Below are 15,237 nucleotides of genomic sequence, written 5' to 3' on the forward strand. Positions count from 1 at the left end.
GCAATGTGCATCGTAACCTTGGGGGGTCACTCATAAATATGTAAGCGTAGCACTTGGGTTCAATAAAAGGGGTTTTTTAATCCCTTTTTTACACATTTTTTACATACAAAAGGGTACCATTTAAAGGGGGTATTTACAAATTGAATAGAAAAAGGGTATGTTTTATTCATGAAAAATTTACATATGGTTTTTAATTTATGCCTTGAACGTATGTGATATAGAGACTTTACATATAGTGAATCCCCCGATATCATAACTAGATTTACATATGCTAGCAAGCCTTTCAACCAAAAAATTGTAAAAATAGTTATTTTCCAGTGTGTTGATTCAATTTCTTGTGAACTTTTATTTTTCATAACCATCTAGGTTTCCTCTAAAAATGTGCAAACCAAGTAATAATATCATTTACTAGTGTGGCTAGGTTTACTAATGTGTTGGTTCATCTCTTAATTCAAGCATGCCTTTATCTCTAAGATTTGTGAGTCTAAATGATTTTATAATATCATCATCTTGTTATGAAATTAAATATTAATACATAATAGATAAGATAATATTAATACATAATAGATAAGATAATATTGAGATATGTCATAACATAAAATCTTACATAAGGCTCTAGCCAACAAGCTCTAGCTTGAGTATTGTAGCCTTGTTTCACTTATATGTAGTTCCAAGGTTTGAACCATGGTGGCATCTATAAGTTCCAAGGTTTGAACCATGACACCTATAAGTTCCAAGGTTTGAACCATGGCACCTATAAGTTCCAAGGTTTGAACCATGGCACATATATATAATTAAATTTATTAAAAAAAGGCTTCATACTCTTTGTTCCATATACATTGGAGTGATGATATATTGGACTAAAGGCTTTATACTCTTTGTTTCATATACATTAGAGTAATATATTGTGGTTATTGCAAGTGTTTTTTTTCGGTGTTACAACATTTTTTGGGTGTTTTAAGTGTGCCTCATGGATTATGTGCGAATGGTCTCAGGGATAATGTCATTTGCTTTTTGGCATGGAGGGATAATGTCATGGACTATGTGCGAAAGGATAATGTCATTTTCATTTTTAGTGTTTTAAGTGTGCCCCATGGACTATGTGCAAATGGTCTCAAGGATAATGTCATTTTCTTTTTGGGATTGAGGGATAATGTCATGGACTATGTGTGAATGATCTCAGGGATGATGTCATGGACTATGTGCGAATGATCTCAAGGACTATGTGCAAATGATCTTAGGCATAATGTCATGGACTATGTGCGAATGGTCTCAAGGGTGATGTCATTTTCTTTTTGGCATGGAGGGATTCCAATCTATGGAAGATAATTAAAAGATTAATGTTTCCCACAAAACTTGATTTTGACTTGGCCCACAATACTATGAATACATACACTAGAAAGCTTTGAAAGATAATTGAAAGAAGAATGTTTCCCACAAATCATAATTTTTGACTCGGCCCGTAATACTATGAATAGATGCACAAGAAACTTTGAGCAATAATGGGTTTTTCATTTGTTGATGTAATGTTGTTCTTGTAGAGTGTACTTTTAGATGTATATAACAAACACTTTATATGTTACATTATTGTTCTTGTAGAGTGTACTTTTAGATGTATATAACAAAGAATTTCAATGCAATCTATAAACAATCTATATGTTACCTTGTCGTTCTTGTAGAACTGTGTGCTTTTAGATGTATATAATAAAGAAGTTCAATGCCAATCTTGAAACAATTTATATGTTAAGGAAAAAATAAAAAGACTACAAATCTATTCTCACCAAGCTAATAATATACATCTCAAGGAGACAAAACAAAGTTGTTTACTAATATAATATAGGTTTTCTAATTTACAAAACAACAAAACAATAAGAAGGTTATAGATCTATACTCACACCACGCTAATAATGTATATCTCAAGGAAACAAAAAGAAGTTTTTAGTGATACACAATCCATAGTTTTTCTTTGATTTTGTTAAAAAAGATATAATAAACATGCATGGTTTTTTTTTAACTTTTCTTAGCCAAAGATATGGTAAACATACAATGCACACCATGTTAAAATAATTGAGGTGTAATGAGATAAAGGAAAATTGTAATGAGTTAATCTTAGGGTAGATTTTCTTTGGCATAGAATATTCTTACATTGATAAATCCCCATGTTGAAGGATTTTACCTATTTATTAACTTAGAAAATGTTTTAAATTAAGAAATACAAGGCTTGGAGAAAAGGAATGCTTTAGAACCCATGTAAGGCACATGATACTACTTGGAGAAAAGGAATGGTTTAGCATAATACATATTAAACCATGTAAGGCAAATTATTGAAAAGATGTTTATTGTATTGAATTATCATGTGAAATCGCCATCTAGAACAATAGTTATCTCTTCCACACATGTTCTCAATACATATTCAAGGCTCTACATAGAACTACGTAAAGTAAAAATCAATGTATCTTATTCATTTTTTTTATTCCTTCATCTTTTTTCTTAGGGAGAAGTAGTTATATATTTATATATTTTATTTGTTATATATACACATACTCTTATACATATATACATTATTTTATGTGCGTGTGTGTGTGTTTGTGTGTGTGAATGTGTGTGTGTGTGTGTGTGTGTGTGTGTGTGTGTGTGTGTGTGAGAGAGAGAGAGAGAGAGAGAGAGAGAGAGAAAGAGAGAGAGAGAGAAGAGCCTTTTAATATCAAAACCAATATATTGGATCGCCTTTTATGACATCACCAAAGTGTAAGGAACAAACCTTTTATTGCTTGAAAATGTTAACCCGTTCTAGAATGCACCCACGTTTTATGGTAATCATGCATGTGACTATTTTGTATAGACGACATGTCAATTTTTATCCTTAATGGCTAGTTAGATGATCCCACAATTGGCAGGGTCTTCTAGGCAGTCTACCTATTTTACCATATGCATTTACTATGCTTTAAGTTTTATGAATTCAATTTGCTTTTATCTACCCCAAAGGCAGAGTTGGTGAATGTCCCTTGGCGCTTGAGTGTCAGATTGAGCAGGTCGAGATGACTTGATAATATATGAGCTATAAGACATCACCAAAGTGCAGGCATAGTTGGTGAATGTCCCTTGGCACTTGAGTGTCAGGTAGAGATGACTTGATAATGTATTTAAATTTGGAGTAGATAGTTGTGTAAAGCAGATGACAATGAAAGTGTTTAGTGGAGGGACTATATTGGGGATGTTTTGTAATGCAGCAATTATATATGCACATGCACATGTATGGGTGTAGGCCTAGGCACATAGACCTTGGGTCCCTTGAGCATAGATTTGGGGCATGGGCATATTGATTAGCTCGTGTGAAATGGCCAGGCACTATATAAGTGACCTTGGTCTAGGCTGTTATACCTTTTATCACCGTCTATCATCATTTTGATATAATAGACATCTTGTCTTCTTAGAGCCTATGCTTAAGATTTCATGGTGTCTGATTCATGGTAATCTTTCCATGTTCCCTAGGATTTGTGGGACATGTATGTACTACATGCTAATGAGTGTAAACCCCTAGGTCCCTTCATTGCACTTCTTCTCTATCCACTTTTTGTGAGAGAGAACCATTGCAAAGGCTATCTCTTTCTTGCCTCCATCTAGGTAAGGGGAGCTCTACCTTCCACCCCTTAGCAAAGGAGAATTTCGGTGTGCGACAATGGAGTGATCAGGTGACCAACGACGAACTAGTATCTAGGAGATTCATTGTAGCTCAAAGGCAAGACGACCCATGATACATAATTTGGCAAGACTAAGGTAAGCACTTGAAAATTAATAAGCTCAAAGTTTTGCTTCCAAGGAGAGAGATATACTTTGCATTGCAACTTGAAGGCAAGACCCAATGAAACATAATTTGGCAAGGCTAAGGTAAGAACTTGAAATTGAATTGATAAGCTCAAAGTTTTGCTTCCAAGGAGAGAGATATAGAAATGCAAAAGGATGAGGTTAGACATCTACAAGCAAAAATAACTGAGCAAGACCTGTAGATTTAGAATGATCTTTGATAGTACAAGCACAGCAACCATAGCTTGAATAGTGGCTTTGCAAGATTTTTGCAGGCACTCTATGAAAGTGCCAGATTGAAGTAAAGAAAAATTTGGTTGCAAGACAGTCTGTGCAGAGAATCGAAGTGTTGTAGGTGTTGGTGGATGTATGTTTATGTTTGTTGGCTAGCTTTACTTGCATGATCATGGAGATATCTTGTAGGCCTTCTCTAGCTTGGTATCCCTTAGGGCCATAAACTTTGCTCCATTTTTGTTGACCTTGGTTGGTGGGCAGATGTCCCAAAAATCTAGCTTTTGGAAAAGGGAGTGGGTCTTGGCCTGTTGATGAGGAGGTGGAGTGCATCCCAAATTAGCTTCTCTGTGATAAAAAATGGCCTCTTAGACCCATCTACTCCTGTAACTATGCCCCTTTTGTGCCCTATTGGTAAGAAGTGAGAAACTTGGCACATAATCTTGTGTTCACACTATGCATTGTATAGCGGGGCCAATTTCCCTAGCCCTGTCTACTCCAGCTTTTCCCTTACTTCCGTGTCATTCCCCCAACTGCATGCAGGTGGGGGAATGATACTGGAAGTATACTTTTTTATTGTCCACGATTTCTATGTGGTTAAGGATTGTGCCGCGACAGTGATGAGGGGTCCAAGATAGCTCCCTTTCTGATATGCACCTGCTTGACCTTCTTCTATATTGAGATGTAGTGAGTTTTTTCTTCATTGTTTTTTTTTGGCATGATTAACCATACCACATGAATGTATTGTGTCATTATCATATTAGAAATAGTTCAATTACACAATATTGTAAAAACAACTAAGATGATGACAAGTTTACATCAAATTAAATTTACATGGTCCTTTAAATAGTGTGAATTGTAATGTTAATTTGTGTGTTATCAAGTCTATCTTCACACACACGCATGCTTGCATGTGCGTACATGCACATGCATAGAGAGAGAGAGAGAGAGAGAGAGAGAGAGATGTAATAAATGAGTGTGTAATAAAATTTGCTCTTATAAATTACAAGCAAAAAAATTTATGTGAATTGTAATGTTAATTTGTGTGTTATCAAGTCTATCTTCACACACACGCATGCTTGCATGTGCGTACATGCACATGCACACATAGAGAGAGAGAGAGAGAGAGAGAGAGAGAGAGAGAGAGAGAGAGAGAGAGAGATGTAATAAATGAGTGTGTAATAAAATTTGCTCTTATAAATTACAAGCAAAAAAAATTTATGTGAATTGTAATGTTAATTTGTGTGTTATCAAGTCTATCTTCACACACACGCATGCTTGCATGTGCGTACATGCACATGCACATGCAGAGAGAGAGAGAGAGAGAGAGAGAGAGAGAGAGAGAGAGAGAGAGAGAGAGATGCAATAAATGAGTGTGTGATAAAATTTGCTCTTATAATTCATGCTTGCATGTGCGTACATGCACATGCACAGAGAGAGAGAGAGAGAGAGAGAGAGAGAGAGAGAGATGCAATAAATGAGTGTGTAATAAAATTTGCTCTTATAATTACAAGCAAAAAAAAATTTAGCAATTAAGAAATTGGACTTTAAAGTGGAAAAGGAGAAAAAAGGTAACTCAGGCCATGTTGGAAAGACATGAAAAGAGAGACATGTGGAATTGGACAATCATTTGCCATATTGTGAGTGATGCTCAATGATAAATGATGACATCATCAAATAGTTGCTAACCTATTTTTTTGAGTGAATACTTTGTGATAATAGTCTCAATGTATAAGTGGATTTACACTACCAATCAACCCTATGCCATTCACATGTGTTATAGATGTGCAAGCTAAGAAAACCTAGTTTATGTTCCAGTACTCATTCATCAATGAACATTATCTCTAATTACACTCAACCAATGATATGGAACTTACTACATTTTTTATCAAGCTAAGAAAACCTAGTTTATGTTCATTCATCAATGAACATTATCTCTAATTACACTCAACCAATGATATGGAACTTACTACATTTTTTAATCGGAATAGCATTTATCTAATTTTCTCTTTCTAGACCCTTTTAAAGCTTTAGTTTGATACCAATGTAAAATATGAAAAACCACGTAACACCATGTGGCATCTCAATGTTTGCATTGTAGTAGTTTAGATGCATACAATTATGAATAAGAAAGTATTTTTTATCCCACAGAAAGGAAACAGTTATTCTTTACTCATTTGAGTCAAAAGGTGGTAGAGCAAATGTCACAATCTTAAAATCATATAATAAATTTAAATTGGACTAATGTGCATTTCTTAAATTTCTATAACCACTTGACAACGTATGTTTTTTCTTTAGTGCACATCCACATGCAAAAGAGCATAATGCTTTTTACATTGCACATCTACATTTAAAAAAGAAATAATGTTCAAGAAGATTCTGAAGGGGTCATGAAATGCTATAAAGCTTATGAGAATTGTGCATGCCAAGAACAACCTTTAATCATGACCACTTTCGGTTGTGGTTAAATGTAGGAATATCTTAAGCCCTCTTTTGCTTTCTTGAACCATGTCCACTTTTAAACATACTACGGATAAACACGAAAGAGGGTTGTACACTTATGCCACACAATATATTGTGATGGAAAGCAAGATGAAAGGTTGAAACTAAGAATAAAATATACAAAAGAGAAAGTGAACGGCCATGCATAGCATGCATATCCAAATCACAACTCTTTTATGGTATCAATGGGAGCATTGATGATTAGGATGTGCTACTTATACTACTTAATGTCCTTTATGGAGCTTAAATAAAAGAAAAAGTTTGTTTGTAAATATTTGTAGACATGAGGTAGACATATATTTAGCATATGTCCCCCACTGATTCCCTTAAGCATTGTAAACACACCCCACTGATTCCCTTAAGCATTATAAACACACCCCCATGGCAAATAGGGACGTACGTAAATCCCCTATCTTGCTTCCCACTTTCACTTTGTATTGTTGGATTCTCTCCACCCATTGTAGACTTCATTATATATTCGTGCATAAGCCATTGCACGTACCTTAATGGTGGAGTCAATTGGGCTAGTAAGTTGATTGAAGCCCATCATTTGGGATGTGCAAGATTGCTTATCCATCCATAATAAGTGACCATGATGGCCTCGACATGTGCAACCTTATGTGTAACGAGCCTAAGCGCTGTGTTGAATAGTTTTACCCATTTATTGTGTGTGCATGATCACAACTAATTGTGAGATGGCTATGCCCTATAATTGTGCTACCAATCATTTAGGTGCTCACTTAATAAGATTGCCTCATTTGTGCATGATCACAACTAATTGTGAGATGGCTATGCCCTATAATTGTGCTACCAATCATTTAGGTGCTCACTTAATAAGATTGCCTCATTTGGCATGGCACTTTGGTGGGCTATGTGTTGGGTCTCTTTTGGAGCACTTCCCTATTTTCTTCCTTATTAACATAATACCTATATATAGGTGGTATTTATTTTTGCTAACAACTTGCTATGGATTTAGTGGCCAACTGAAAATGGGACCCTCTCCCTCCTTTAGGTTCTCTCTCATGGTTGTGTTCAATGGTTTTCACCTCTTCTCCTCTAGGGTTTTACCTCTCTCTCTCTCTCTCTCTCTCTCTCTCTCTCTCTCTCTACCCAAAGGACAAGGCTAGAAAGCTATGTACTCTTTAAAAAGCTCACACATCAGAAGGAGGAGGTACTGGGTTCGATCACACCATGTAGGCATCAGTGATTCATTAAATCTCTCCCGTGAGAGAGATTTATTGAATCACTGATGCCGCGGGAGAGATTTACTGAATCACTGATGCCTAGCGAGAGGGAAGAAAAAGAAAAGGCTCTGTACTCATGAATTGGGTGGGAGTTTGTAAAAGGACCCTGTAGATGCATTCATGACATGGGAATGTGCATGGACGGAAATGTGGGATAAAGGATGGGATGGAACTGTTTAAACAAGAGTTTTATAGTAGGGGCAAGAAGGCAGAAGATTAGCTCTACGGCATGTTCCTTTTGCATGGGATTGAGGTGGAAGGCTGACTAAAAGGCGGTGGAAGGCTGACTCGAAAGGACTGACCTGGCAATTTACTTAATTGAGATCAAAGTGATAAGTACGCACTTACCCGCCATAGCCAACACCTCCCCTAATCCGTTGTTCTCCAATCTCGCAAGCTTCTTTTGCCGCTGCCACAACAGTGCTTCTCCGCCGTCGCCCCACTCTTCGCGTAACCTTTTGCTCTCCGATTTCGTAAGCTTCGAACAGCATGCCGGTATGTCTGCACACTGTTTATCATCTTCCATACTTTCAAGAAATTTCTGCTTGTTGCTCTCACGGAGCTATGGTTTTTGCTTAGTATAGTAAGGCTAGGAATCAAGTTAGCATTTTATGTCCGTAGAAAATCGGTGGAGCCAAGAAGCTCTACTACATCATCCACCTTGAGCCAACTATTTTTATGAGTTTTCTTAGCCATGGATTTAAGAGAAAAGCATACTTTTGCACAAGCAGTTTCTTTTTACTTTCACTAGAACATAACAAAAGCTTGAAAATTTTGAGCTTGTTTTTTTCCTTCTCCCATCGTTTTGAGAAGGATCCAAATCTGAATTGGCTCTAGGTTAATCTAAATCAATTAGCTTATGCTAGCATTTATTGTATGCAATTAAGAACCTTATAATATATTATATGCGCATAACCAGAATAGGTCTCATGCCGGGTAGTAAAGTACAATTGCTCACTACTGCTTTGGCAAGACAGATGAGGCAGGCCACTGGGTGTGGATTTGTGACCGGGTCCTGAGATCAAATCCCTGCAGGTTAGGAGCTTAGCCGTAATTGTACCACCTTCGGCCTTCGGATGGGCGCTTAAGTTGCTACTACAAAAGGATCTCAAGGAAAGATGGATGAGTAAGTGAAGGGGAGAGGGTATTAAGTAGTCACTGTTGAGCTACAGTCTACATAAGGTCGCTTGTACCCCTAGACCCTATATATACCCTCACGCACGAAGAGTAGAACCTCTACTCTCCTCTTCATCCTATGAGAGTCCATGCCAGATGCATCCAAACACACACACACATACACACACATACATTCTAACTTGGGTCCCACATGGGGGATGACTGTAACCAATTGGCCGACCATTTGGTCCATCTCCAGATGTGTGTCTTGTTCACTTGAAGCCAGGCCGGTATCTCATGTGAAGGGGCCAGTATTTTGCATAACATGAGACTAGTGTCACCCGTGTGTTAGCAGGATGGTGTCGTATGGACGGGAGCCTGACTGGTGTCACCCGTGTATGACCTGGACTGTGTTCTATCCATGGGATTGTCACGCCATGGAAGAGCCAGTATTTGTGCCGTGTCTTGCCTATGGGACTGTCACTCCATAGGGAGGCTCGTGCCTGGGTCTGTGTCTTACCTATGGGACTGTCACTCCATAGAAAGACCGGGATTTATACTTTCTGTCGTGCCATCACTGTGCCCGACAGGAATGTTTAGTACTTGTTCCATGAACGGGAGATATGTCCATGATATTGTTTGCTCATGCATTCATGTTTGCATGCCTGGAACTGTTTTCGCGTGACTTGTATTCTTGTGTTTGCCTGCCTGACGTGCCACTTACTGAGCAGGGACGCCTGCCAGTGAGTTGTGAAGTTTGCTCTGTCTTCTGATGAGTTTTCTCCCGATGAGTTTTGTTGCGTGTGAACAGGTGGTAAGTGTATTGCATTTGTTTATTTTATAGCATTATTTCTAACTTTTGTTTTTTATAAGGTTGCAGGTTCACACTCATTAATGAGTGGGCGGCCTTCTCAATATTTTATGGTGCCCTTTGTAGGGTGGGCACCCACACATGGGCCATGGTGGGGAGGGAAGCCCTCCCTTAATCGTGTGTGTGGGGGTGGGTGCATGGCCACCTACCTACCCCCCCTTGGGAACCTTGGAATTGGCCGCCCCCATGCAAAGGGTGGGCCGGCCAGCTGTTCGAGGGGTGCCCCCACCATCGCTTGGCGCCTCTCTCTTGCTTGCACACAAGCAGGCTACTCACAGGCGACGCCTTCTTTCCCACAAGCGGGCAGCTATAGGTGACTCGCTTGCATTTCATGCTATCGGGCAGCTGCAGGCAACCTTCTCTCTTGCACACAAGTGGGCAACTACAAGCGACCTCCTCCTCTTGCCCACAAGCAGGCTGCACCCAGGCGCCTCCTTCTCTTGCCCACAAGCCAGCTGCACACAGGCGTCTTCCTCTCCCACAAGCGGGCAGCTACAGGCATCCCTCTCTACCACGCAAGCAACTGCAGCTGGTTCTCTCTCTCTCTCTTGCGGGTGGCTTGCAACAGCAGCAATTGGGCCATCTCCTCTCATGCGTGGGTGCCCAGCTCTATTAGAGGCCATATTCATTGTTTCACAAGGTACATTGATTGAGATTCAAACGAAGGTCTTTGGTGTAAATCTTTCGAGGGATATTCACTGTTGCTAACACCCGTTCGGTGCCGGGTAGTCCAAGCTTTTGGAGAACCACGGTCTGTGGGTGCCGAGATCGGGAGAGCCAGGCGTTAGTACGGGAGCGCCTGCTTGTGTGTGGTCCTGGAACACCAGTACGTCTACTTCAAGACTATTGTTAGCTGTATTCATTTCAGTTGTACATGGACATCATCTGGTTCATTGAACCCATGGAACATTGTACCCCTTAAATACTCCCAATAATATATTATATATATTGAGGAAGGGGGGGGTCGGCCCGTTCCGGCCCCAGTGATAGTGTCCATTGATCTTTATTTCATTTCAGTTTTTCAGTTGTTATTGAGTTGTCCATTCATATTGTGATATTTAAGTTCTGCTATTACGCGTGGGGGTGTCCAACGGAGTCTACTCCCACTTGACGGGATCGGTTTCAATGACAATGAAAGTGTTTAGTGGGGGGACTATACTGCCAATTTAATCTGCAAAATGAGTGCCAACATACATTGTGAGAAAGTATATGTGTGTATAGTGGTGCACACAAAATGTATAGTCAGACTCATCAAATTCAAGAAACTTTCATATAAGTAGGCTTACTGACTAAGACATCAAAACCATAACAATTCCTATTAAATCATCAGCCTCTTCCCACAATATAATTTTTAAAAGAAAGTATCATAGAGATCACAAACATCGAGCTATAAACCAGAAAGAAGAGAACTTCAAAGTATAAATACATCTCTTTCATACCTTTCTACCATATTAATGATCGAATAAATTTGCTGACAAATTCAATCTCTTTTGTCATTGAGAATTTTGCTTTTCCCTGAAGCAGTAGTTTCTGTCATATAAAGGTGGAAGAGAGAGGCTCTGATGTGCAAAGATGGATTATAGAATGGTAAAGGGAATGCAGGTTTGCAGGGAGCACCAGAAATCAGCTTTCTGTGCGAACCTGCAGACCTTTTACCGTTCTCAAATTTCAGCCAGTTCTGGAATGCACCCACATTTTGTGGAATGGAAAGGATAGGTTTTTTTTTTAAACACATGACTGTTTTGTATGGAGGACATGTCAAGTTTCGTCCTAAATGGCTGGTTAGACGACCCCACAACTGGCAGAGTCTCCTAGCTCGCCAGCTAAGCAGCCTGCCTGTTTTGCCATATGCGTTTATTGTGCGTTTAAGTTTTGTGACAGTTCAGTTGCCTTTTATCTACCCCAAAGGTGGAGTTGGTGAATGTCCCTTGGCGCTCGAGTGTAAGGTTGATCAGGTATGACAATGTACATGAAATTGGAGTGGAGACACAAAGGCCATTTAGTGAACATAGCACAAAGGTATTTCCTGCTACACAGTAGATACAAAGGCCATTAGTTTCCAAAGCGCAAAGGTGTTTCGGTGCTACACTAGAGTACTGTCAAATGTGTGCGTGTCAAATGTGTGCGTCTCAATATGGAGTCCGGACAGGGTTGCCACCACACCCATACAAGTTTTTTTTTCAGCCATCGAGGATGCGAGAGGATGTGACATGGTAACCCATGATTTAAGTGGTTTTGACAATGCACATGGGGAGCTCTTGCTTGGTTTGCAGGGAGAAGGGTTGTCAGAACCTTTAGAATAGTACGGGTTTCTAAAGTGAAGGAGAGGTACTGTATGCCTGTAATAATGTACATATATACATGCACACACACATATGTATGTATGTATACAGTGCACACATACACCCATATATGCATGCATGCATCATACAGCATGCACATACACGTGTGTATGTATGTAGTATGTATGTTTTTATGTATGATGATGCATGCATGTATGGAACGGTACGGAACGGAACAAGTCATTTGACACGAGTTTCTGTACGACCACGGCAGGGAGGAGGATTTCTCTAACTCCATGAGGCCACTTAAAGGTGAGGGCATATGGCAGTACTGGGCCTCACTAGCGTTTCCCTATATAAATTCAGTAGAGAATGTTCATTTTGTAAATTATACTGACATGAGCTCTTGGGTTTGAGACCATTTAGGTCCTCCTAAAACCTTGGGCAATCCTTTTTTTCTATCAAATTTTGTTTTTGGGAGGCCAATAGTTTGTGTACCAGTATTTTGCATTTGTGGATGCAGGCTTGATTAAGCCACCATGCAGATGCATGCATAGCCATAGAAACTCAATTATGTATGTATGTATGTATGGAGAGAGAGAGAGAGAGAGAGAGAGAGAGAGAGAGAGAGATCTGATTGTATTTCCTCGCAGGAAGCTAGAACTCTTGTCCCGAGTTTTGGGAACTGGGATATGGGTACTGATGTTCCTTACACTACAGTCTTTGAGAAAGTAAGAGCAACAAAAGATGGAAAATCAGCAAATTCAGAAGAGTTCAATAAACCTTCTCAAACACCCAGCAGGCTTCGTTTGGAAGGCACCACCTCCATGGTTTACCCTCAGCCTGAGAGCAACAAGTACATTAATGTGAGTTCCACAATGGCTGAGATTCATCGTGCCAATAGATCTGTCATGGAGGAGGGAGGTGTTAGGGGGAAAGCCTCCGATTTGCAATCATCTTCTAGCAGAAGGTCCTCTTTGGAACAGATTGCGGATCACATATTTGCGGAGTCGCAGCATGCAGCTGGTAGCGAGTCTCCTGTTGTGTCACGCTTGTCAACATCTTCGAACGCATCATGGCAAAGTAGACAGTTTCTTGGCAGCAGGGATCTAAGAGAACTTTATGTGAAGGACAGCCGTTTCAATCAACCTACTGTGGGCGGTGGTGGTCCAAGTGTTGCTAGTCATCAGGGGTATCAAACTAGATTGAGCAGAAAGTCAGGATCCACTTCATCGCCTAGAAGAGAGAGAGTGATCTCTAATGTTTCTGTTGGTTCACACTCTGCACATGACATGCCTGCAGCCCATCTACAGCAGTGGCCATTACAAGGAAACAGTTTAAGTGCTGAAATGGTGAGGCTTATCTCTATTGAGATTGTTTGCATGGAGTTCTGACTTCTTTTTGGCCCAACACGACTGTTTGTTTTCCTTGTTTTTTATTCTGCTTACGAGTTATGCAGCCATGGGTTATTTTGTGCATGCCAGCAGCCAAACAGAGTTTTGCCAAAATTTGGTGATTGGGATGCTACTGACCCGGCTGGAGTAGAATTTACAGTCATATTCGATAAGGCTCGCAATGAGAGAAAGACTTCGACTGCCGTCCAAGATAGGGCTCCTTCTGCAGTTGATGAAGATCTGTACAAGCCAAATTTCACACAAGAAAGACGGAGTGTAAGAATTCTATTTCAGAAAGCTGCTTTATTGTCTTCATAGATTTTTCAGTATTTGCCGCTGTATCCTCAGAATCCTTGATATCACATTGAAGAAAATGTGTGTGTGTGTGCGTCCTTGATATCACATTGACGAAAATGTGTGTGTGTGTGTGTGTGCGCGCGCGCGCGCGCGTTTGAGCGCGCGCACGCGTCTGTGGGCTCTCCATTGTGTCCTCATTATTCTTAATATCACATTAAATAAAGTGTGCATGTGCGTGTTGTGTGTGTGTGTGTGTGTGTGTGCGCATGCGCGTGATTTTCCCTGCTACTACTGTGGTGCCAGTTTTAAATACATTGCCTTTGGTGTCATGTAATTCATGAGTTGTGATTTTCTGAGTCTGTGCAGAAGAGAGAGAGCCAGCATGGTTGTACTAACAGGTCTGCATTACTGCAGGGAATATGGACTTTGTTTTGCTGCAGCCATTCTTCTGTATCATGATCTGTAAGATAGGATGCATTTGTTATTTTGTTGGTGTAGGCAGCAATTGCACTACATTTCGTTGGTGGTGAAATTGTCAGGTCACTTCATTTCCTTGGTGAGATTGTTGGGTCTCAGAGGAGGATTGACATTTTTTTGGAGGTCAAGGTGTTGCAAACACCATTCTTAGGACATTGAAGTCAGTGTGTAGGTGGGTAGCTTTTGCAGGGTCAAATTCAGCTAAAGAAAACTTTTTTCATCAAATGTAAACAATATGATTCCTATGTTTTCAAGCCTTTGTACACTATTATATGATGATAGACTTGTAACAAATATCAAAAGTGTGACTGCAGGTTTGTGGGCCTCCTATAATACAGATTGTTGTGTCCCAACTGCCTATGGCTCTCTCTCTCTAACAATCACGAGTTCATAGCTTGGCTACTGCTATGTTACAAGGGTGGTTAACAGAACACCCTGCCAGTACAAAACGCATCTCCATCAATAAACAAAGTCATGGAAAAACTGTTGTGTGTCACTGTAATGTTGCTGATGTGTCTTAACACAATTGACAGAAATTGTGCACGAATGCTGGCTATGAGGTCTCCTCCCTCTCCCACAGGTGGTCAAATTACTTGACAACCCAAGCTGACTCTGGATGCTTGCAAGGAATGCCAAGCTAGTAGAAACATTTGCCAGCCAGCGGGCTCTAGACTGAGTGGTAACTACATGTAGGTCTAGGATTCGAACCTTGGCACCTAATATAATATCTGGTGCCCTAAGATTTGAATTTAAACTTTGTTCTCATTCTTATCAAAGTAAAAATTTTGGGGGCGCATCACAGTACTGGTCGTGCTGTATGTTCTGTTGGGTGCCTAGGCATTCCTTAGGTGACTGTCCATGTGAACAAGGAGGAAAGCCATTGACTGCTATAAGGCAAATGTCAAGCTTGTAGATATGATTGGAACCAGAACATGTGCACAATTTAAATATAGAAGAGTTACATGAGAAAAATGCCGTTGAATATGCAATAAAAATGTTGCAATTGGTGCTCTTAATTA

General features: G+C 39.9%; 1 protein-coding gene across 3 annotated transcripts; it reads left to right on the plus strand.

The window, feature by feature from the left end:
* The first annotated feature begins 7,750 nt into the window (after positions 1–7,750).
* Positions 7,751–14,571, plus strand: LOC147619870 (RPM1-interacting protein 4-like). 3 transcript variants are annotated; one of them, XM_086825718.1, is made up of 4 exons: positions 7,751–8,276; positions 12,704–13,402; positions 13,535–13,720; positions 14,156–14,571. In XM_086825718.1, the coding sequence occupies exons 1-4, from the start codon at positions 8,271–8,273 to the stop codon at positions 14,198–14,200; spliced, it is 936 nt and encodes a 311-aa protein (XP_086681844.1). In that variant the 5' UTR covers positions 7,751–8,270; the 3' UTR covers positions 14,201–14,571. The 3 variants fall into 3 exon arrangements, with proteins under 3 accessions (XP_086681844.1, XP_086681845.1, XP_086681846.1); XM_086825719.1 differs by having other exon boundaries at positions 8,138–8,276; positions 13,538–13,720; XM_086825720.1 differs by lacking the exon at positions 14,156–14,571 and having other exon boundaries at positions 8,138–8,276; positions 13,510–13,709.
* Positions 14,572–15,237: the final 666 nt, after the last annotated feature.

Source organism: Cibotium barometz, chromosome 32 (genome assembly GCF_041138505.1).
Source record: "Cibotium barometz isolate CiBa-2024 chromosome 32, ASM4113850v1, whole genome shotgun sequence".
NCBI lineage: Eukaryota > Viridiplantae > Streptophyta > Polypodiopsida > Cyatheales > Cibotiaceae > Cibotium > Cibotium barometz.